Below are 19,967 nucleotides of genomic sequence, written 5' to 3'. Positions count from 1 at the left end.
TTTTTCACATAGAATGTTTTAAAACAGGAACAGGTCATCTATAACTGGTATGTAGTGAATCGCTGATGTTATGCTGGCCTTAATTTCATTTGTGTCAAACTGTAATTATTTTAAAAAGCATAAGTGTTGAACTTTATCTGGATCTTCAAACTCATATTATGTCTTTTACTCTCTTTTTATTGAGAAAATTAATTTAAAGGAGTATCCTTTAATCCAATGCCCACACTCGAGATTTTCAGATTATAACAAAGAGAATACATTCCTCCACAAATCTGTAGTTACCTTATTTCTTACGTAAAAATGAGCAATTAACATAAAATGAAGCATAAGAAAAGAACATACGGAATCAGTAAGCAATTCTTTTAAGTAAGATCGTGCATATTATCGTAAACTGAAGTGTACACGCGAGTGCATTCTACCATCGAAAATCTAACTAATTTATCTTATGAGACAAATATCCCCTAGCGCGTCTTCTAACTTCGTCCATCATTGCCAGCCACCGCACGTGAATCTCGTGATTCCGGCCCCACGTGTGTAACCAGCGCTTCGAGGCGCACACATGTCTCGAAGCTAGTAGAGTCTGGTTTCGCGCCACGTACCTTCGCGAAACTCCCGACTTCCGGGAGTCGTGTTTGCGCAACCGAGACGTTTAGCGGAACTAGCGCGCCGATGTATACGCTCTCTTTGAAGCGTCCTGTAGGCGGCTGGTCTCGTCGCGCGAGCTACACCGGGAAACGGGATAGTGGAGCAAATAGCGTGTTCGAGCAAACACAGCCCTGCATCTCGGGCTTTTGCCCGTGTCCGCCCCGATGCACTACCGGCGGGCATCGTATCGGAGACTGACTTGGATACGTGTCGTGGGTATCCCTTTCGCGCGCGTTCCATCGACCGCGTGGATACGCATTTCGATGATACTCGGCCCGAGGGCCGGCGGATAGCAAACAATTTGCGATTCCGTGTGCTAAGCTTTCGATCGAACCTTTCGATATGTCGAACAGGTAAATGTCCGGTAAACTGCATTCTGAAAAAAGAGGAAGGATAAGATAGCTCAGTGAGAGATAAGCGGGATAAAAGGGATTAGTAGCCAAAATCGGATTAAAGTAAATTGCCGCTGTGGGCCTAATGCTATTTCTGACCCTTCATTAATTCATGTTACACCTTAGTACCTCATGAAAGTTTCTCACAATCAGTGATCTCCCAATTTGCTCGTATCTTTCCTTTGGTTTGTCTTCGTCTTAAAGGTTCCTTTCTATAATGAAATATTATTTTTAATCGCCAGTTCAGTTTCATATATATTAGATACAATTTTTGTCGATCATACTGGCTAACGTGTGCTCGATGGTCAGCACTAAATACGCGATAAACTGCACGCCGACGGGGTTTGTCAGTCATATGCAGTAATAATTCCTTTCTATACTCTCACGACACTCTCGTCTAAACTGTCACTCTCTGACATGCTCTACCTCCCCTCCCTTTCGTTTGTCATACGCTCAACGTTCGCTCGCTATCGCGCTACACCGTTTATCGCCTATTGTTTTTTGACTCATTTTACCGTCCCTTAAATCTTGCCGCTGTGACTCCTTATATTAATCCTGCTCTGTAAGTAGCTATGCAGTTATTGATTTTGCACCTTCAATCAGAGATTAATTTGGAAAAAATCCCCAGCTTTGAATTTTTATCTCAATTTCTTTTCATGCTGTTGTAAAAAGATTATTGAAATTTTTCTTCTTAATTTCTAATCTATATATATTTAGATGTCATTGTACGTGTCGTTGGTCTCTTTAATTGCTGTAGAGCTATGGAGGATGCAATTTATAAGGAAGTTAAGAATCTTTAATAATCGATATCTTTAAAAGCTTATATGAAGCCATCGAAAACTTGCAATTACGAAGCTCAACGAATTTCGTTAATTGCGTGGTGTTGTATCGCGGATGCAGCTGCGTAGCATCGTCTCGGTCGACTGGAGTTCAAGCTGGCGCATTTCCTGGGGGATATACAACCAGTCGACGGGGTAGAAATCCCGCCGGTGCGCGAGATCCTCGCCTCCATGCACGAAAGATCGATTGGCGGCAATCGATGTACGTGCATCTGACGTATGCAGCCGAGCGCGACTGCGAGCGTTCTTTTTCTGTCTCGTTCCCGCCGCTCCATTTTTGTTCCCTGCGCCCTACGGGCTTCTTTTTGCCTGGCAGCATCAATCAGTGCTTCAAACGATGCTCGATGTTCGTTTACACGTGATGTATAAACTATCCCTCGCATCGATAACGTTAAGATCGTTAAAGTGAATATATAATAAATTAATTTCAGGAGCATTTAGAAATGAGAAATATCTAAATGTTCCGATCAAGTAACTGAGAATAGGAAATATTAAAAATTCATCAAAATTTTGAAGAGAATGAAGTATTAAATCAATTAATTACAATCATTAAACAAGATTAATCGATGGAAATTTAAATGCAAACAGTTTTTTTCATTAAGAATGTAAAACTCGCGAGAAGAGCTAAAAATGAAAAACAGCTTAAAGAAATTAAAACTCGAAATAAGAGCTTACGTTGAAAACACGCTTGAAAGTATATAAGTAAAAAGTCAATATTGATCATGATTAATTGCATCTAATCAATTTTCTCAAATATTCTTATACGGAAGCTTGAAGTATTTTTATGTAATACCAGAGAAATTTTCATCACGTCAACACGTACACGAAATGAATAAAATTGAGATAGGAGAGAGAGATTCATGGAACTCAGGAATGCGATTGTTTCTAACTTTCAAATTGCTCGACTGTCAAAGTTTCACCATCGCTATTTAATTAATTACCAAGCCGTCAAGAGACAAAGATAGAATGCTTCGTTACGGTTTACCGTGACCAGAATAGACGAGGATTGCCCGATCAAGAAAGGTTTCTCGCTATTCCCGAAAATATAAGGCCTTCGTATACTGGACGATTGGATGGAGGCGAGGGCGGAAATCAAACACTAGGCGGAAGAGAAAGAAACGCCAGCAAAGAAAGGCGTAGAAGAGCGAGCGCCGTTGGTAATCGATATCGAGTGGAGGAGCTTTTCACGAAGGAGGAACGGTATTCTTCGAAAGCGAGGAGCCTGCCTGAAAAATAGCCAACCGTTTCCAACTTGCTCTCGAAATGACGAGAATTCGTGCCGACGGCGTAAACGGGGAAAAGATGTCGGCTGTAATGGCGTTTAAATTAAATTCAGTTTATATTGGGTGTATATAAACAGTCTACTTATACATTCATAAAGAAAAGAAGGAGAGAGAGAGAGAGAATGCAAAGCTAATGTATTTTGTAATATTTAATTGATGTTAGGAAAATATCTCACATATACACATACACATACATGCTATTGTAATTAATGGAATAGATTAGCGGAACATTGGGAAGCGACAACAAATCTCTTCGCGTTTCATCTGTTGCTTTTTGCGCATTCTTGGCGCATTTTGCTCCTTCTCTTTTGCCCCCATTTTGCACTTTCGACGTTGAAATATCGTCAATCTAGTCCAACCTTCGTAATTGTCTCGCTTCTCCTTCTCTCTCTTTCTCGATCAATCTTCCGCCGGTGCGCCGGTATTTCAATTAAGCACCTTGACAGCAACGTTCTTTGGTAATTACCGATGATGTTGAATAGAACGGATAGGTGTGAATAAAATAAACGCGAATATATTCTTTCGCGAAGTATTTTTATTATTTTTCCTGCCGGACAACGTTTCGTAACATGTATAGACCGTGATGTGTAACGACGGGAAATAAAAACATCAAAATTGTGTCCTTCTGACAAACAAGAGTTATTACTATATCTCGTTAATGATTTACGATGCTCCTTGGCCGTGTCATTTGTAAAATTTGCCACGCGTGGCTTGGTGCGTTGTTGCTCGCGAAGTCCTTCATTTATAAGATGCGTCAGCAGGTTTTCGCCGAACTTACTATGCGGCGACAGCAGGTCGATTATGGTAGCATACGGGATGTGCCGATATTGCAAGGAATCTTGTATTAGCGACGATAACGATTTTCGGCGATGCTGAGTTATTGCTGCCATGAAATTGCATATCATTATGGAATATATTACGTCAGGTCTGTGTTATAAACGTTTTTCATGATATACGCGCATAATCCTATTTTACAGTATTATATAAAATCAGAAATATGTAGGAGTATATGTATTAATTAGAATAAAGTATAAAAACAAAATAATAAAAAATTTACCTATTTGCGTGCATGAAAATAACGTGATTACAAAATAAGAATAAGCATTATTTTACCTCTAATGTATTAAATAACATGTTTATAACATTTAATAGTTATTAATATATAGTAATAACATATTTAATATCGGTGAGACATACTTTTGTCACGACGGGACAGGAATCATTAATATCGCACGAGGGTCGTAAGTAAAGTGACGAGGGCTTTTCGAGCCGGTTCGCGCGCGCGAACGGAGGGCAACCACTTTTTTCTTCCAGATAATAAATCGCCCCACCGCCTATTACTCTGCTTTTTCCCCGCATCGTTGTAGCATCGTCATCGTTTTCCCAAATTTCCCATCCTCGTCTCTACGCGTCGAACGTAATAATCATCGTAAAGGCGGTTCTCACGCGCGGAGGGAAACTTTACCATAAAAGGGAAACTTCCGTTGTTGCCGTTCTCCATGTTGCACCCTCACTCCCGCAATGATATCGCGCAATTTTCCCCGGAGCCGCGTCACCGCAACGGTTCTTTGCAGTCCCCTAATACGAATCTGCTTTGCTGTCGAGTAAACGACCTGTCGTCGCCGCAAGAGGACCGACTCGATGAGGATAGTCGCTCGCACAACTATTGGACGGACATCTCGTCGTGCGCGAGTACTCGTCGAGATTTACGCACTGACGTCCCTCTGCGTCGCTTCTCTTGCAATACGATCGCGTCGAGAGGTCTCGATTTACTACGGAATCAGACCTGAACATAAACAAAAAATGTCAGCGAAACTCGATTTTTCGCTGTGCTTAAAATGGCTTACTAATTTTACCTTAGCGATTTTACCTCTTCCTCCCCTTCGTTTGCGATGGTAATGAACATCCAGTGCGTGAAGTGTCGTGGATAATGGTCCCAATGTGCGAAAAAATTTAACACGGGTGCTATGGCAATCCCGCCATAAAATATTACGATGCTCTTCTTACAGAGCGTTCCTCATCCGCTTCGTTTGCACAACGTCGTCGTCGTCGCTGCACCCCTGAGGCAAAACTCGTACACTCGCGAGAGAACTCGTCTGCTACGGGCCGACAACCAATCCGCGAGGCCCACGATTGCCCCGATAAGATGGAAGTTTAGATTAAATCTTGAATATTTAAAGCTCGGCTCTCAAGGGGACCGAAGGCGCCTGCTTCCTCTCACATGTGCTACCAGTAACGAAGGGCTTACTGAAGAGTACCGAGATACGCGACACTCGATAAGGGAGAAAGATTATGCGAGTTGCTTTTAAGGATTACGTCTTATCCGGGAGATCAACGTTTCCAAGCGAAAGGGAACTTCTGCTCGGATTAATTATTTGATAGAAATACTTTAGCGGCTATATAAAAGAAGTCTTTGTCTTCATATCTGTATTATGTCGTTTCGTCGTTTGCATAAAGAATTAACGTTAATTCTTTTTACATTACTTAGTTTATGATATTAATTATTGTTTATCGTTATTGTTTATTATTGTCATAAATTAATCTCAAGTATATACTTGATATTAATTTATGATAACAAATATTAATGCAACATAATTAACTTGATTACAAGCTTAACAAGTTAAGTAAAGGGTGAACCATTTGACGGTCAATGCATATACGGTTTTTCACGTTTTTCAAAGTGGGATTACTAACGTAATCCGGGATGAAAGCAGATTGCTGGCTACAATACAGAAACACAATAGAGAGGCTTCAGCAACAAGTTCCCGTGGTGTAACGCTGCTTAACAGAGTGGAAATATTTTTTGTTGTAAAAATAGCTTAAATTCAGACTTTTACAGCATACGATAATCCTTCCTGTGAATTACTTTGTCAATCATTTGTCAGTTTCATATAAAGGTTATCTATGTATATGCTCGTTTATCAAAGTACTTAATGTAGCAAAGTTTAATCGAAAATTATGTTACATAATTGCTGTGATGCAACTTCGTATCACAGCAATTTCGATAACATGAAAGATAATTGATATAATTTTATCATACAAATGTGTTAGCACATGTTATATATTATCATTACTAAAGTACTATTAAATCAATGAATAAAAATAGTAAAGCAAAATGATTTCATATTTTTATTTAAAACATAAAAATAAAATTCTAGAAATGATGTTAAGATTTTTTTTGTAACTATTTTATTCTGTAAAAATCTGCAATAGTTTAGTATGTAATACGTTATATCATTTTGTAATATTATAGGTTCTGTCATAATAAGTTTATATTTACGTAGATGATTGAAATATTAAAATTAATATAATTTAGAATTGAAATATAAAAATTACTATAATTTAGAAAAGTAAAACAGGGTTGACACCACCAGACAGAATAAAGACAACGTCAACAAGTTTCCGTGGTGTAGTGGTTATCACATCCGCCTAACACGCGGAAGGTCCCCGGTTCGATCCCGGGCGGAAACATTTTTTGTATTAACAATTAATTAATCACAAATATATGTATATTAAAAAAAAATGTTAATGAGAAAAATATGAGAAATGCATTTTTATTGTTTTTAATTTAATTGACCGAATATATGTAGAAGCAACAAGATTTTTATCAATATCTATTAAACTTGTAGTTGCTGCCACTAGCATTTTGCAAAATGAAATGATACATTGATCTTTTCATAACTAGTTCTTTGTAATTTCCATCATTGTTTTCATATAAATAAGTATTCTATAGAAGAATAAATGAGATTTGCGAAACAATTGTACAAATAAAATTTATAATGTTCTGTGTTATTCCATATGCAATGTATTTGTATTTGTAGTCATAATCAATACAATTCCAATCCACTTCTCGTAGTAGCTTTCTATGTGTACAGCGTTTCCGTGGTGTAGTGGTTATCACATCCGCCTAACACGCGGAAGGTCCCCGGTTCGATCCCGGGCGGAAACATATTTTTTGTCACAATTTTGGTATTTAAAATTTTTAAGGATTAAAAATGCAATACATATTGCATATTATAGTACAAAAAGAATTATCGACGAAAGCCGATATAACGTGTCTACTTTATATTTATACGTAAATGGAAAAATGCATTTCGATTTATTAAGGATAAATCGCTTTATACATTTAAATTTTTATTAAAACCAAGAGTTTCACAGTGAAAATATTTTCTTATATTTTGTATTCAATATTTCTGTTCGTATTACATATCTTCTCTATTACATTAATACACAATTAAACTGATATGATAAACATACTGAATAATTCGCAAGATAAAAATTATGTGAAATCTCGGACCATTTCGATGGAGCTAAAATTGTTTCCAATTTGGCACTCAGGACGATCAATAGTCATTAAAGACAATGTAACATTCCATCTGAATGTACGTATTACTCTCAAGAGAGTATCCGCGAGGAGATGAAATTATCAAACAATAGAGCGAGAGGCAAAGCCGCGTCTCAACAGAAACAATGGCAGTCGATTAACGGTAAACTACCGATTAGAGAGCGCAGGAAAGTACATGTATTATGCATGACACTCGTGTAACGATCGTGTAAACCCGCGAATCGAGTATGCGGGAGTCAACGGGCCGTACTCGTGAAAGTTTAATTTGGATGGTGTGAGCTATCGACGCCATTAGTAAATCTACGCAACTCGACGTAGTGCAGGCGTCCTTTCACTTCAAAAACTGGTTTAACCAGGATTGCGTCGTTTTTCGTGGCAATCGAATCGCTATGTGTACAAAGAAATTATTCAAAGCTAGAGTACATTTTCGAAATTGTTTTCATCTCTGGAATTAACTGTAATACAGTAACTATGAAAGATTCGATTTAATAATCGAGATTAAAAGTTAACATAAAAATGACAATCGTGCAAATATTTTGTTTCATTATATTTAAAGGAAAAAGCAGCGAATTTTAATAGAAGATAAGATACAAATTGAGAGCAGTTGATTTTCACCTGCTGGCGAGAACAAAAACATTTTCCAAGTCTACTGACGCCATTTGCGGAACAAAGTGTTTTGCATAAATCTCTCGTTTACATGGGAGATACATATGCATATTCCATATGGTGTGCACAGCGCAATCACAAAGTCCTCGAAAGGATTGACCCAGAAGGAGGACAGAACGCCAGATTCACGACGCGAAAGCGGGAGCTGCCTGCGGGGTTCTCGGGTTTGCAACTTATAATACTTTGTCTCAGGATAGGAAAATGCGGTCTAGACCTGCCTGATGCATCCCCTTGTTGTCGTTTTTCGCTTCTTCCCCGTCAACTCGGGGTTTCTCCGATGGGATTTCTTTTTTTTTATTCCACACCAGTCTCAGATGCGTACAAGTTTTATAAGAACCATCGCTACCCCACTGTCCTTAAATCCCGATCTCGTTTGCATCCCCCTTCGTTCCCTCGCAACTCCAGTAAAGATCTACTTCCGGCTGCAGATGCATCCCCGCGAGTACGCACGCAAGTACGAAAGAGAAGATAAAAAAAACACAGATTCCTTAAATAAGAAATTCCTTAAATAATAATTTATTAATTGTAGATAAGATATTATTCATAAATTATAAGTGCAAAGATATAGATATTTATAAAAAAAGATATGTTACTTTGTAGGACAGCTTTGGCTAATTTCTTCTTAAGTGAAAGCGCATTTTTCTATAGTAATTCGTCATTTACAATAATTTTTGAGCAAATATATCGTTTACAAAACGTTTACATGTTTTAAATGTAAAACTTGATTAATATACAAAAATTTTTAATTACTTGTAATGGAAAATCTTCTCTACTTTAATACTTTATAGCTTTATTACAAACGAGAGAGAATATTACATAAATATAGAGATACACCGTGTAACGTGCAATGTATCAGCATTGCGGTTTCTCGTTTTCGTGTAAAATACATAGTTTGGCTCTTTTCGCATACAGAGTGCATATTCAGACTGTGTTTGTCTGTGCGCCCCGAAAAATTCCTGAAAAATGCAAGCCACTTCGAAAGCCACACTGTAGATTCCTTTCTGGTAAATGTAATATGCGATCGTGCGAGGTAATTTAATTACAAGTTGTAAAAGTAGATGTTATTGCTCGTTGTACTTCCATGAACTCAATCCTATCTAACTTTTGGTTCACCGATGTTTGCGTTTGTCGTGAGCGCCACTTATTGTAGCTTGTGTCGACAATGCAATGCATCAGACTCGGGAGTAGAAGTACTTACACGATGGCACTTTTAGCGATCAGATCAGACGAATCTTCGGGGGAAGTAAAAATTGCTCGATTTTTATTAGAAACCGAACGTTATCGTAGAACGAATGCAACGTACATTCTTTTATGTAATTTTTTTATAATATATATACTTCTCGCTCCCTTCCCCGCAAAAAACATATTTAAAATCCATAAAAGTAATTGATTAATTGTAGATCAGATGCTTTTTACATAAAAAACGTTGCGGTTATAATTTATGAATATTATAAGAAGATAACTTTACACATAGATAATTATAAAACAACTACATATGTAACAAAATTAAGACAATAATGATATTAGACGAATTATGTTGGAGACTAAAACATTAACAGGATATTAAAGGATCAGAGAAATGCGTAAAGCACATTAAACGCATTACTTAATGTCTGCAGCGAAGAAAAAAGAAAAATATGTACATATATAGATGCACGAGGTACTTTGACGACTTAGAAACTTCTGGGGATGATATTTTGAGAAACTGTCAACGCGCATGAGTTCAGAGAATTTTCGTAGAGCTCCTGTGGAAGTTTATCAAAAGAAGTCGGGGATAAAGTGTGAGGAAACACACGGGGCTCCTCGTGTATACCTATAGCGCTTTAGTCAAGAATGAATGATGCACGGATACGACGAGGGATGCGACGAGGGAGGCGACAAGAGATGCACTCGATCTCCTGGTGACGATTGTTACGAGTTGCAAGGATGACGGAAGGAGGAACGGAGGGAAGGGTTAGACGAGGAACGAAATAATGCTGTAATTACAATGCGACGAAACAATTGCGGAACAGAACGCACGTCTGACCCGACCTGGCGGCGCCCTATTATCGCCATGGCGGATATTTCACGTCGCGCCGATCTAGCAGCTACAGCTGCAATTTGGCACTTGCGTAGCGTAAACTGGTATCTCGAGAGATATTATGCGATTACCATATGTGTATACACGAGCGTACGTACAGGTGAACGTAATGAGACGGCGAACAAGTTGCGCTATTGACAAAATTGCGAACACCGTCAGCTACTAAGTAGGTATAATGTTGGTTTCTCGTTATTTTACTTCTGTTACGTTGCAAGCGGATAATTTGACATCTGACACATTGAGGACAACGATATTTTTATTAACGATAACACTTAATTATCAATGTAATATTGAAATGTACTTACTCAATTAGTAATTTAATTATGTCTCTCTTTTCCGATATAAATTTATGGTAATAAAGCGGATAAATTTAATAAAAGTTAAGTTGAGCACATAATTAAATTCTCTCATATATAGATGATATAAATAATCAATATAATATAAAATATTAATCGGAAATTAATTACATCGTTAATAATAACGTCATTAATAAATAACTACAATAAGATATTGATTGCTAATAAAAGATTATTAAACGTTTATTCTTTATATTTTTATGTGATATAATTATTTCATATTTTTATTTATATAAACGTTGGAGCGCAGGGGATGTAAGCCATTTTGAAAAATTACTTCGTCGAGTAAGGATACTCAGGCGGGCAACGACCTTATGGTCTATTTTTCTAGGAGGTGAAGGGAGATGATGGCGCGGGAGAGATGGGTAGAGCTGGTAGTTAGCCAGGACTCGTAAGATGTTCAGCACGTTACTGCGATATCGGGTCGTCGAGGATCAAAACTTTAACTTTCCTCGGGCGAGATTTTCCCCGTAGCTTTACTGCGGTTGCCAGCATGGGTGACTTGAGCTTCGTTCTTGGTCACATTTTTCGTATCTTCCTCGATTCATCATTTTTCGATGTTATAATTGAATGGAATTGGTTATTATATGAAAAAATCATAAGTCGATAATTATTGTCATTAAATTGTCGTTGCTAAAAGATAAAATTAATTATTTTCATATGAGAATTTCTAATAAACATTGTATGTCTATTAATTTTTCTTCTGTTTAAAGAAATTACATTAATATGATATTATATAGTAAATTTATCAATTATATCATTACAATCATATCATATTGTGTGTGTGGGGGAGGCAGGGTACATAAGGTTGGTATCACACCTGGTATTTTGCAGATAAATAGATTGTAAAGAAAAAGCCTTAATATACCTAAATTATTTCATAACACTTTTTATTTATTTTAAGTTTAACTTTTATCAAATATTTCTTAATATTTTATAAAAGATAATTGACCAAAAATGACATAAATTTCTCATAAATATAATTGATAATTCAATCTATAATATTATTTTCGTCAAAAATATTAAATTGTCGTCTTTCTTTCTAAGAAAATAATTAAAAAACTAAAAAAGCTCTCATAATTTGAAAGACAAATCCTATTTTTGTCAGAAAACTAACTAATTTTGTCGCAACCTTATCCCGCGCGCGTTCTCCGTTTTTCTAGACTTGGACATTCATTTGAAGCTAGCACTAAACGTCGCTTTGTTTTTGTGTTTTTCATTGTTTCGTCACCTCATTTCTTTATCTTGCCCGCTTTCTTTTCTAAGGCCGCGACGCAGCATTGCTGCGGCGGTTGAGCGGGATTATCCTGAAATCCTGCTGGCGAAAGAATGGGGGACTGCGAAGGATATTCCTGCGGTAATGTCTAACCGACGAGAGAAAGGAGCTGAAGACGAATGATCCGCGGAATATCAAACTCCCCTCGAAGAAAGCTGGCATGAAGGGATTATTTTTTTCTCGCCGACGAACGCGCGCGGTGAGATCATCTCAAACACCATCACCGCGAGAAGCTGGTGGCGGTCCTTTCAGCTGTCTAATCTATTCCGATAAAAGCTTTCCCGGAAACGGTTATAACCGCGCACGAAGGTGCCCACACGATAGAGAATTCTTTGTGTACTTGGTCCATTTACGGATATCTCCCAAGTGCTTTGAAATACCGGGGCTACTACTGGTCGACCTCGTTCGTATGGTTGAGGCCAGAAGGCGCGTACAAATATATGTTATGTGATCAGCTGAGTTCGTCGATAAATAAGAATGTTTTCTGAAAAATATTATTTTCTATTTTATTTAATTTGTTGTTATATCTTAAAAATCAATACTTGCTTAAAACGTAAATTTTTATTTTTATTTGAATAATCTGCATCTATCGTCTGTCAGCATTAATATATTTTGAACACTGCCACAACATCGGTATTGTTTCAACAAGTGTCATATCATAACCCAAACTCCGTGCGATATAAAAATTTCTAGCAAAACGTTATTGCATAATAAATTATCTAAATTCAAAATCACATCTTACATAAATCGGCGCAATTATTTTAAACTCTTTTTGTTAATTACATAACACCGCGAGCGCGCATGAAAATGCATATTAAAAACTTCTAAAAAACTTTTTCCTTAGCAGCAATGCTTTCTATTGAATTCATATCAATCTGCATGACTTTACTGCATGACTTTTGACGTAACTTTTGTTGTTGAACAATATTCTTTTGTCCTCGTTTGATCTCAAACAATACGCAGAAAAATCAAAAAGTTAGGATAGAGAAATAGAGATTGTAAAAATCCGAAAATAAAAAATTTTCATTCTTTCGTAGTTTCCAGGTCGGTAAAAATCAACGCTGCCTCGGTACAGTAGGCTGGAAATGGATATGCCATCGGTTTACGATCTTTTCGCAGAAAGAAATCGCCTCGACACAGGCGAACGGTTTATTTCTCTTTGATTATCCGCCCTCAAGACGGGCGCGAAGTTTTTAGTGCCGCGCCGCAGAATGATCCACCCGTGAATAATAAACGGCGAAATTTACGGCGCGGAGCGTAACGAGAAGCGCGCTTCGTCACAAGAGAGAAACAAAAAAAGGAAGGCAGAAAGAGAAAGAGAAAAACCCAATTCGGATACGGTCCGGTTAAAAGCTGGCAACTTTCTGACAGAATCGGGTCATACATTTCGCGTTGCACTCTCTAATGCAGTGCACCCCATTTTACTGGCAAATCAGATTCTTTAATTTTTAACCTGTTTTTGATTGTTTCTTTTTTTACTTTTATCAGTAAAACTGGAAACGCTGAACTTTATTTGTCTTTGTTCGCTCTATTCACTTTTGTCTCCAGTGTTTGACTTAATGTGAATTTATACATTAGGAATTCCTGTATTTACCAAAGATTTTTATTAGAAGTGAAAAGCGAGAACAATAATACAGGCACGAAAATCTGTTGTAAATTAATAATAACTAATTATACACATACACCACTATATTTTATATAATTATTATATCATTATATAATTTTGCTAATAAATAATGATACGTGAATTTTGTAATAGTAATAATAATTATTTCGAACTTTCGATAAAATAGGCTTGCCTTTTGAAATGTCACAAGGGAGAAGAATTTCAATATTTTACTTCCATGCCCTTGATTCTTGCTCCCCAAGTCAAAGGCTCAAATTAATACTTTCCACCCTTCTGGATGTGCTTAGGAGTCCCTCGAAACTGGGTAGCTATAGTACGTGTCATCAAAAAATTCTTGAATTTGTGTCTTAATTTTAAATCCTCTTGTAACGAGGGTTGTTATATCGCACCTTTTGTTTTGAGTGACATAATCGATTCGTGATGTCAAGTTTCAAAATTCGAAAAATTAAAGATTAAACTTCAAGATTAAAATTAAAGATAAAACTTTTTAAATTCATACATAAAATATATTTAATGTATCTACATAAAAAATAAAAATAATTAAATCTTACAAACATGTTACAAACGTTATTAAACAAACACTAAAATAGTAATATATTATATATAACAAATATTACATAATAATGGTACAGAGAAAGCTACAGAGAATATGCAATAATATCTGTAATATTATTAAAAAAAGAAATATTAACTTTTGACTATTATTTATTCAATCATTATCACTGAAAAAATATCAACATTTTTAGATATCTTATCGCGATCTGCATGACGAATGGAGAAAGATCGAGAGAAAAATGGAGTTTGAGTGTGCTTAATGCACCATTATCATATTAGGCAAAAGTGGCAATATGAACATTAAAAGTACACGCGACAGCAGAAGATACGCGATGGGTTTCGGCGAGAGGATGAAATGGATATTACACTCCGTGAATAACAGCGAGGGTGAAAAGAAAATCCTTTAACCAAAATGTTCCCTTTTCATAGTGCGCGCTCCTTTTTTTTCTCCATCGCGAATTCGCCGTACGTGCGACGCGGTTTATTCGCCTGAGAAGAAAAGACGGGAAGCGGTTTTTGACGGTGGCGAATCACCTCCCCCGTTCTTTCTCCGTGGAAAAGTAGCGCGGCTGCGAGCAAAGTGCACGCGCGGGGACGCCCGGAAATTCCTCGGCTTTGCGAACTTTCGCGTACGCTTCGCTCGTTCGTTCGTTCCGCCTTTCCGTTTCTTGTCGTTGGCTCCTTCTTTTTGTCGTCCGTGGGAAAAGGTGTAATCGAACGTCGTGTTGAAGAATATTCATTTTATAGGGTCCAAGTTACTCGAAGAAAATTTTTATTGGAGTCGATCGTTTCGTGGACACATTTTTATCATTATACAATTTATTTATCTTCATAAAACGCACGAAACAGATAAGTATATAAAAATTCAACGTATTTCTGTATCTAGAAAATGCCTTATTTATATCTATAAAAAGATTATTTTCAGTATCTTTATACCATTCGACTCGGACGTTTTCCGATGACGCGTTCTCGGATGTCCCACTTTTCCGAAACGAAATTGCTAAACCTCGGAAGGGATAGTACTACATCAGGATCAGACTTAGGGGCGGTACTTTATTTCACCGTTCGAACCCCGAATACCAATCATCGTCTCGTCCATCAATGTCGGCGAGAAAAGATCAGACGGATGCTGCTTTTTCCACGTCGTGGAAAAGGCAAGCGAATTTTGTAATGGTCACGACCTCGGCCTCAGCACGAATCCACAAGCTGGATCGTAATTCACTGCCGATCAGATCGGTTGGTTGATTAATTTGGCCGAGATTAAAGTATCGCTCACGTGAAAAGTTTGCTGCACTGTTACACTGCAATGTTATAATACAATTTATGTACTGTTGACACACGCAAGTGGCGTTGCAGTTTGGATTATTGATTTATTCATATTCGCGAGATACGCAAAATCTGAATAAATCTGATCTAATTGCACGAAAGATTAATCTAAATGCCGGAACTGTTGCCTCTTTTGTCATTTATGAAATTTTCAATTAATTATTTTTAATGATATTTTGTGTCCAATTTTCTTATTCGAGATACGAATAATTTTTTATTTGCGAAACAACAAAGGATTAAATTTCTCTTGTTTAAACAGAAACAAAAGAGATGTATTTTACGAAGTATTTCCAGCGGCATTCTTCCGAGGCTTCCAAACGCACGCGTGTGTACAAATTGCACGACATCGTGCAAATAGTCGCACGATAGTCGTAGCCAATTCAATGGCACGGAAGCGGTGCTGGAGCACCTGTGTCCCGGGGTTTTGAATAGTATTGCACTGGTATTCCCGAAGTGGTTGCGGTCACGCAACGGCTGGATTGGCTTGCTGCGCCTTCTTTGCTATCAAAATTCACCTAGATAGACCGCGCGCTCCATGCACGCTTCCGAAACGTGCGAATATTGCCACAATAAAATTAATTCCTACTGGTACATCTCGTGCGAATTTTTTCGTTTTAAAGTGCCAGAATAAAAAATGCTTCAAGCAGAATTTTCTGCTTTTAATACAAGTATTAAAATAAAATTATATAGCTACATCCTCACGTGTAGATATTTTCATCATGTATAAATCCAACATTAAAAAAATATACTTATTATAGTTTAGCATGCAAATTAGCATTCCTGAACATTTCAATGTAATGAGAATTGAATATTAGGTGTCGAATGTTATTACGTAATAAAACTAATGATAGAAATGCCAATGCCATTAAGATTTTTTATAATTACGATCGGTCGGCGAAAAGCTTGAAGCAATTTAATAAGCGGTTGCAATTAGTGTTTATCGAGAGGCGAGTAAAGCCTGGCTGAAAGTTTTAGGGAAACGAGGGAAGGGTTGAAGGGGCGGCCGATCTCCGCTTTTATAGGAAAGAGGTCGGTACAGCATGGTACACAGCGACGGTACCTTTTTATCCGCCATTTATCTTGTACGCCAGCACATCGCACGGCATCCGTGACAGCAGAAAACGAACCCGACAACTGAATATAGGCCGCTCGTCGTCATTAAAGATACATCTTCTTACAGACGATGTCTTCGTCCTCTTTGCTGCCTGGTTGTTTTCTTTTTGCTTCTCACGACCGATCCTTTCTCCTTTCCTCATTATATTTTGTATTTATTATCTCATTGGCGATCAGAATATTTTAAATAAAATTAAATTTCATCAGATTTATCCTGTACATGTCACGCAAATGAATGAATGAGAGGAAATACACAAAAATGCAAAGTTGAAACTTAAATAGCTTCTCAGATTCGATTAGTTTAATCAATTGAAAAGATGATATTTATGTGGAAATCATAAAAACGTTTATTTTGAACAAATTTTTAACGAGATACAATAGTATTATAATAGAGAGTATGATAACACATATATACAACAGTAATATAAAAAAATAATAATTTTTGGATAATTTTTATATAACTAAAATGTTTAAAAATACAAATCCTTATTCATAACTTACGCATACAAAAAAACAAAACATTAACACTACTGATTAAATCATAAACTTTAATAACTTTGTTTTCGTTTCAGTAACAAATAATTTGAAATTTATTGATTAATTCATCAATATTAACTTTTGTTTCAGATTTGATAATTTTGAGACGCTCCTAAGAAATAATCATCGATCGGTAAGTGACAATGTAAAACTTTTATTATTCCATTTATACAAATCTGAAGTTCAGATTTTTAGTTCAAACTCTCGATTTGGTCAACGCATATCACATTCAAAAAATTCTCCTCACGAACTCGCGGAGTTCAATTTTTCTTTTTTGTCAATATGTAAGTTCGACAGAGAAAAAAGCAAAATCGAAATCGACAATGCGATTTGCGCGCACGATGCGACAAGCGCGTATGTAAATATTGAAAACAACAGGATGGACAGATGACGTGACGGTTTTTTCTCTAGAAAAGCAATTACCTGAAAAAAACAAAGTGCAGCGATTTTTTTCGCGTATGCACTACAACAAAAGTTTTATACATAAATATCACGTATTGCATTGTGCATCGGTCGCGTCTACTGTTTCTCGTCGATAGTAAAATTTTTCGGAATTCGAATCTTTTCGCAAATCAAATTAACGTTGTGATATGTCTATATAAGATTTCGCCATGAAAGTTTTGCAAGATACCGTGGAATTTATAGGAATGGGTTATGTCGAGACGAGTATACTTATGGCGAATTCGATTGGATACACTAGTGCGCACTGAGTGCACACCAAGGCTTGTTTACAGTCAATTTTTATATTTATATTCTTATGTTTCTTCTTATAAAAATTGATTGTAACCAAGCCTTAGTATGTACTCAGTGCACACTAGTGCATCCAATCGAATTCGCCATTAGATCTGAACGTTATCCGTTTGCAATGGTAATGCGAACAGTAAAATAATTGAAATCGAGGACATCGAAAATAATAATACGCTGAATTAGTCGACAGAATTCAGATTGATATATGTGGGTCAATATAGAGCTGCAATACCAAAATAATATCGAAACGTGCTTTTCTATTTTGGATAATGGAGAAATCTCTAATAGATCTAATTATGTAGTATCTGTTCTATATACAGACGCATATGCGATCCTATATAAAGAGTATAAAGCTTAAAATATATAGTATAAAGCTTTTATACTATAGATAGAAGCAATATCCTGTTTTCTAAAGATAAACATCGGAACGTTTAACTCTTAACAAGACGAGGCATTAATTGTCAAACAGTAGCATGATACGTCTAAAATGTTTCTTCACGTTGTGTTGGTACAAGATAAGATGAACTTACGAAAAATTCTAAGAAAAATGTTTGTTTTAAAAATGCCTGAAAAATGAGAATCGAAAGAAGATTTTTGACAGAGTTGAATTATTTTATTTTTGTAAGACGTAAACATCATATTCTAGAATACCAAGATGCCGACTTGCGCGCGGCACATTACATTTATAATTAGATCCTGTTGTTTCCTATTACACTGGAATGGCGGCGGCGAGCCGTAATATAAAACGATTTTCTTGTTCAGCCCTCTGAAATCAGATCAACATCACGATACAGCCATACATTCTGCTGGCCGGCTTCACCCTGTCAGAATTCTTTCTCTCTCTAGCTCTCTGCACTTGTCTCGCTGCATGGTGTGCATAAACATGCATCGATGCACACGACCGGTAACTCTATATATATTCCGCATATGGATGTTGCAGCAACAACGGAGCCAGCCGACGCGCACCAGGCGCCAAATGAATTTTGGATCTCGCCTGCATTTGGATCAGGCGGGTTTCCTCAGTGTTTCTCAAATCTCTTTTGCAATATTATAATAAGTAATAAGCAAAGGAAACACAGTTTCTTTATCTATATTTACTTTATAAATAGTTCACAGTATTTCAATTCTGAACATTTATAACTAATTTTGAGTGATTTTAGGTGATAATAATCTTAAGTGAAAATTTTGTTAAAACTTTGTTAAAAATAACTTATTGTTTCAAAAATTATGGTTCCTACTTCGCGTAATTCTGATGATAAAAGTCAAGAATAATGTCTTGCAATATTTTAATTTATACTTAAATTCGATAATATCTTATTTCATTGTATAACTTTAAATTTCAGAAGAATTCAATTTTACATTTCTCAAAATTTGTAGTTCATATAATGTGCTTAACATGTTTTTGAATGATTTGAGAAACACTGAAAGAAATTCTATATTCATTTACGACTGATTCTGGATTTTTTCTAAAACACCTTGTACATTGTATAATATAATGCATGGTTTTAGACAAATGCGTGTACATGTACATATGTGCACGCGTGCGTACATCTGGGGATCGAACGGTTGTATTGACTTCGGCAACTCGTCTCGTGTTTCATCGAAATATGGATATGGGAGAACATATATATGTATATTGAATATACATATATACATATATACTGCAGTATCCAGCTGGTTCTAATCTTGCTTTTCTTGCATGTTTCCGCAGTTCGTGTGCACATCATGCGGAGAGAAAAAGAAGCAGTAACAAAGTCAAAATACAGCGTGATTATAAAAGAAACTTTGATAAACTACAATACGTTTACCTTGCAAAAAATAATATTCCTCAAAAATTATTTGTAAGGTAAAATGATTCACACTATATGAGTTATATTTAAGCGCGATTTCGTGCCTCACGTTTAAATAAATTTATTTATTAAATAAATTTCTTTCGATTCTCAATATATTATATATAATATAATATATATAATGATGATTAAGAATTTACGGTATCTACATTTACTCTTGGTTTTCGAATTTTTATAACTATGTTCACAATTCGTGTCGCTGTCCGCAAAGGATACATCGTTCGTCCGCGATACATGTCCATGAACTGTCAGAAACACGTAGTGCATGAATTAACACGAATTGTCGAATCGAGCTATCCAGAAAAAAAATATGAAAACGAATTTTCCGAT

At 36.5% G+C, this 19,967-nt stretch overlaps 1 protein-coding gene and 2 non-coding genes across 7 annotated transcripts in view; 2 read left to right on the top strand and 1 right to left on the bottom strand.

Moving 5' to 3' along the window:
* LOC105284108 overlaps positions 1-19,967 on the bottom strand; it is an 81,693-nt gene that overhangs the window by 43,382 nt on the left and 18,344 nt on the right. For 2 of the 5 annotated variants that reach the window (XM_011347369.3, XM_011347365.3), the window contains one exon: positions 13,353-18,553. The exons of 2 other annotated variants lie outside the window; for them this stretch is intronic. In XM_011347369.3, coding sequence (XP_011345671.1) covers positions 18,430-18,553 — 124 coding nt within the window. In that variant the 3' untranslated portion in view covers positions 13,353-18,429. Of the gene's footprint in view, positions 1-13,352; positions 18,554-18,936; positions 19,883-19,967 lie in introns of those variants that run through there. One more of the 5 variants, XM_011347372.3, reaches the window with a different exon arrangement.
* On the top strand, positions 6,558-6,630 carry Trnav-aac. Its single transcript has one exon. It is a non-coding gene; the product is annotated as a tRNA-Val (tRNA).
* On the top strand, positions 7,036-7,108 carry Trnav-aac. Its single transcript has one exon. It is a non-coding gene; the product is annotated as a tRNA-Val (tRNA).

The sequence above is a fragment of the Ooceraea biroi genome, chromosome 6, assembly GCF_003672135.1.
Source record: "Ooceraea biroi isolate clonal line C1 chromosome 6, Obir_v5.4, whole genome shotgun sequence".
Taxonomy (NCBI): Eukaryota; Metazoa; Arthropoda; class Insecta; order Hymenoptera; family Formicidae; genus Ooceraea; species Ooceraea biroi.
Note: the sequence above shows the minus strand (reverse complement) of the source record. Positions and strands in the feature narration are given on the sequence as shown.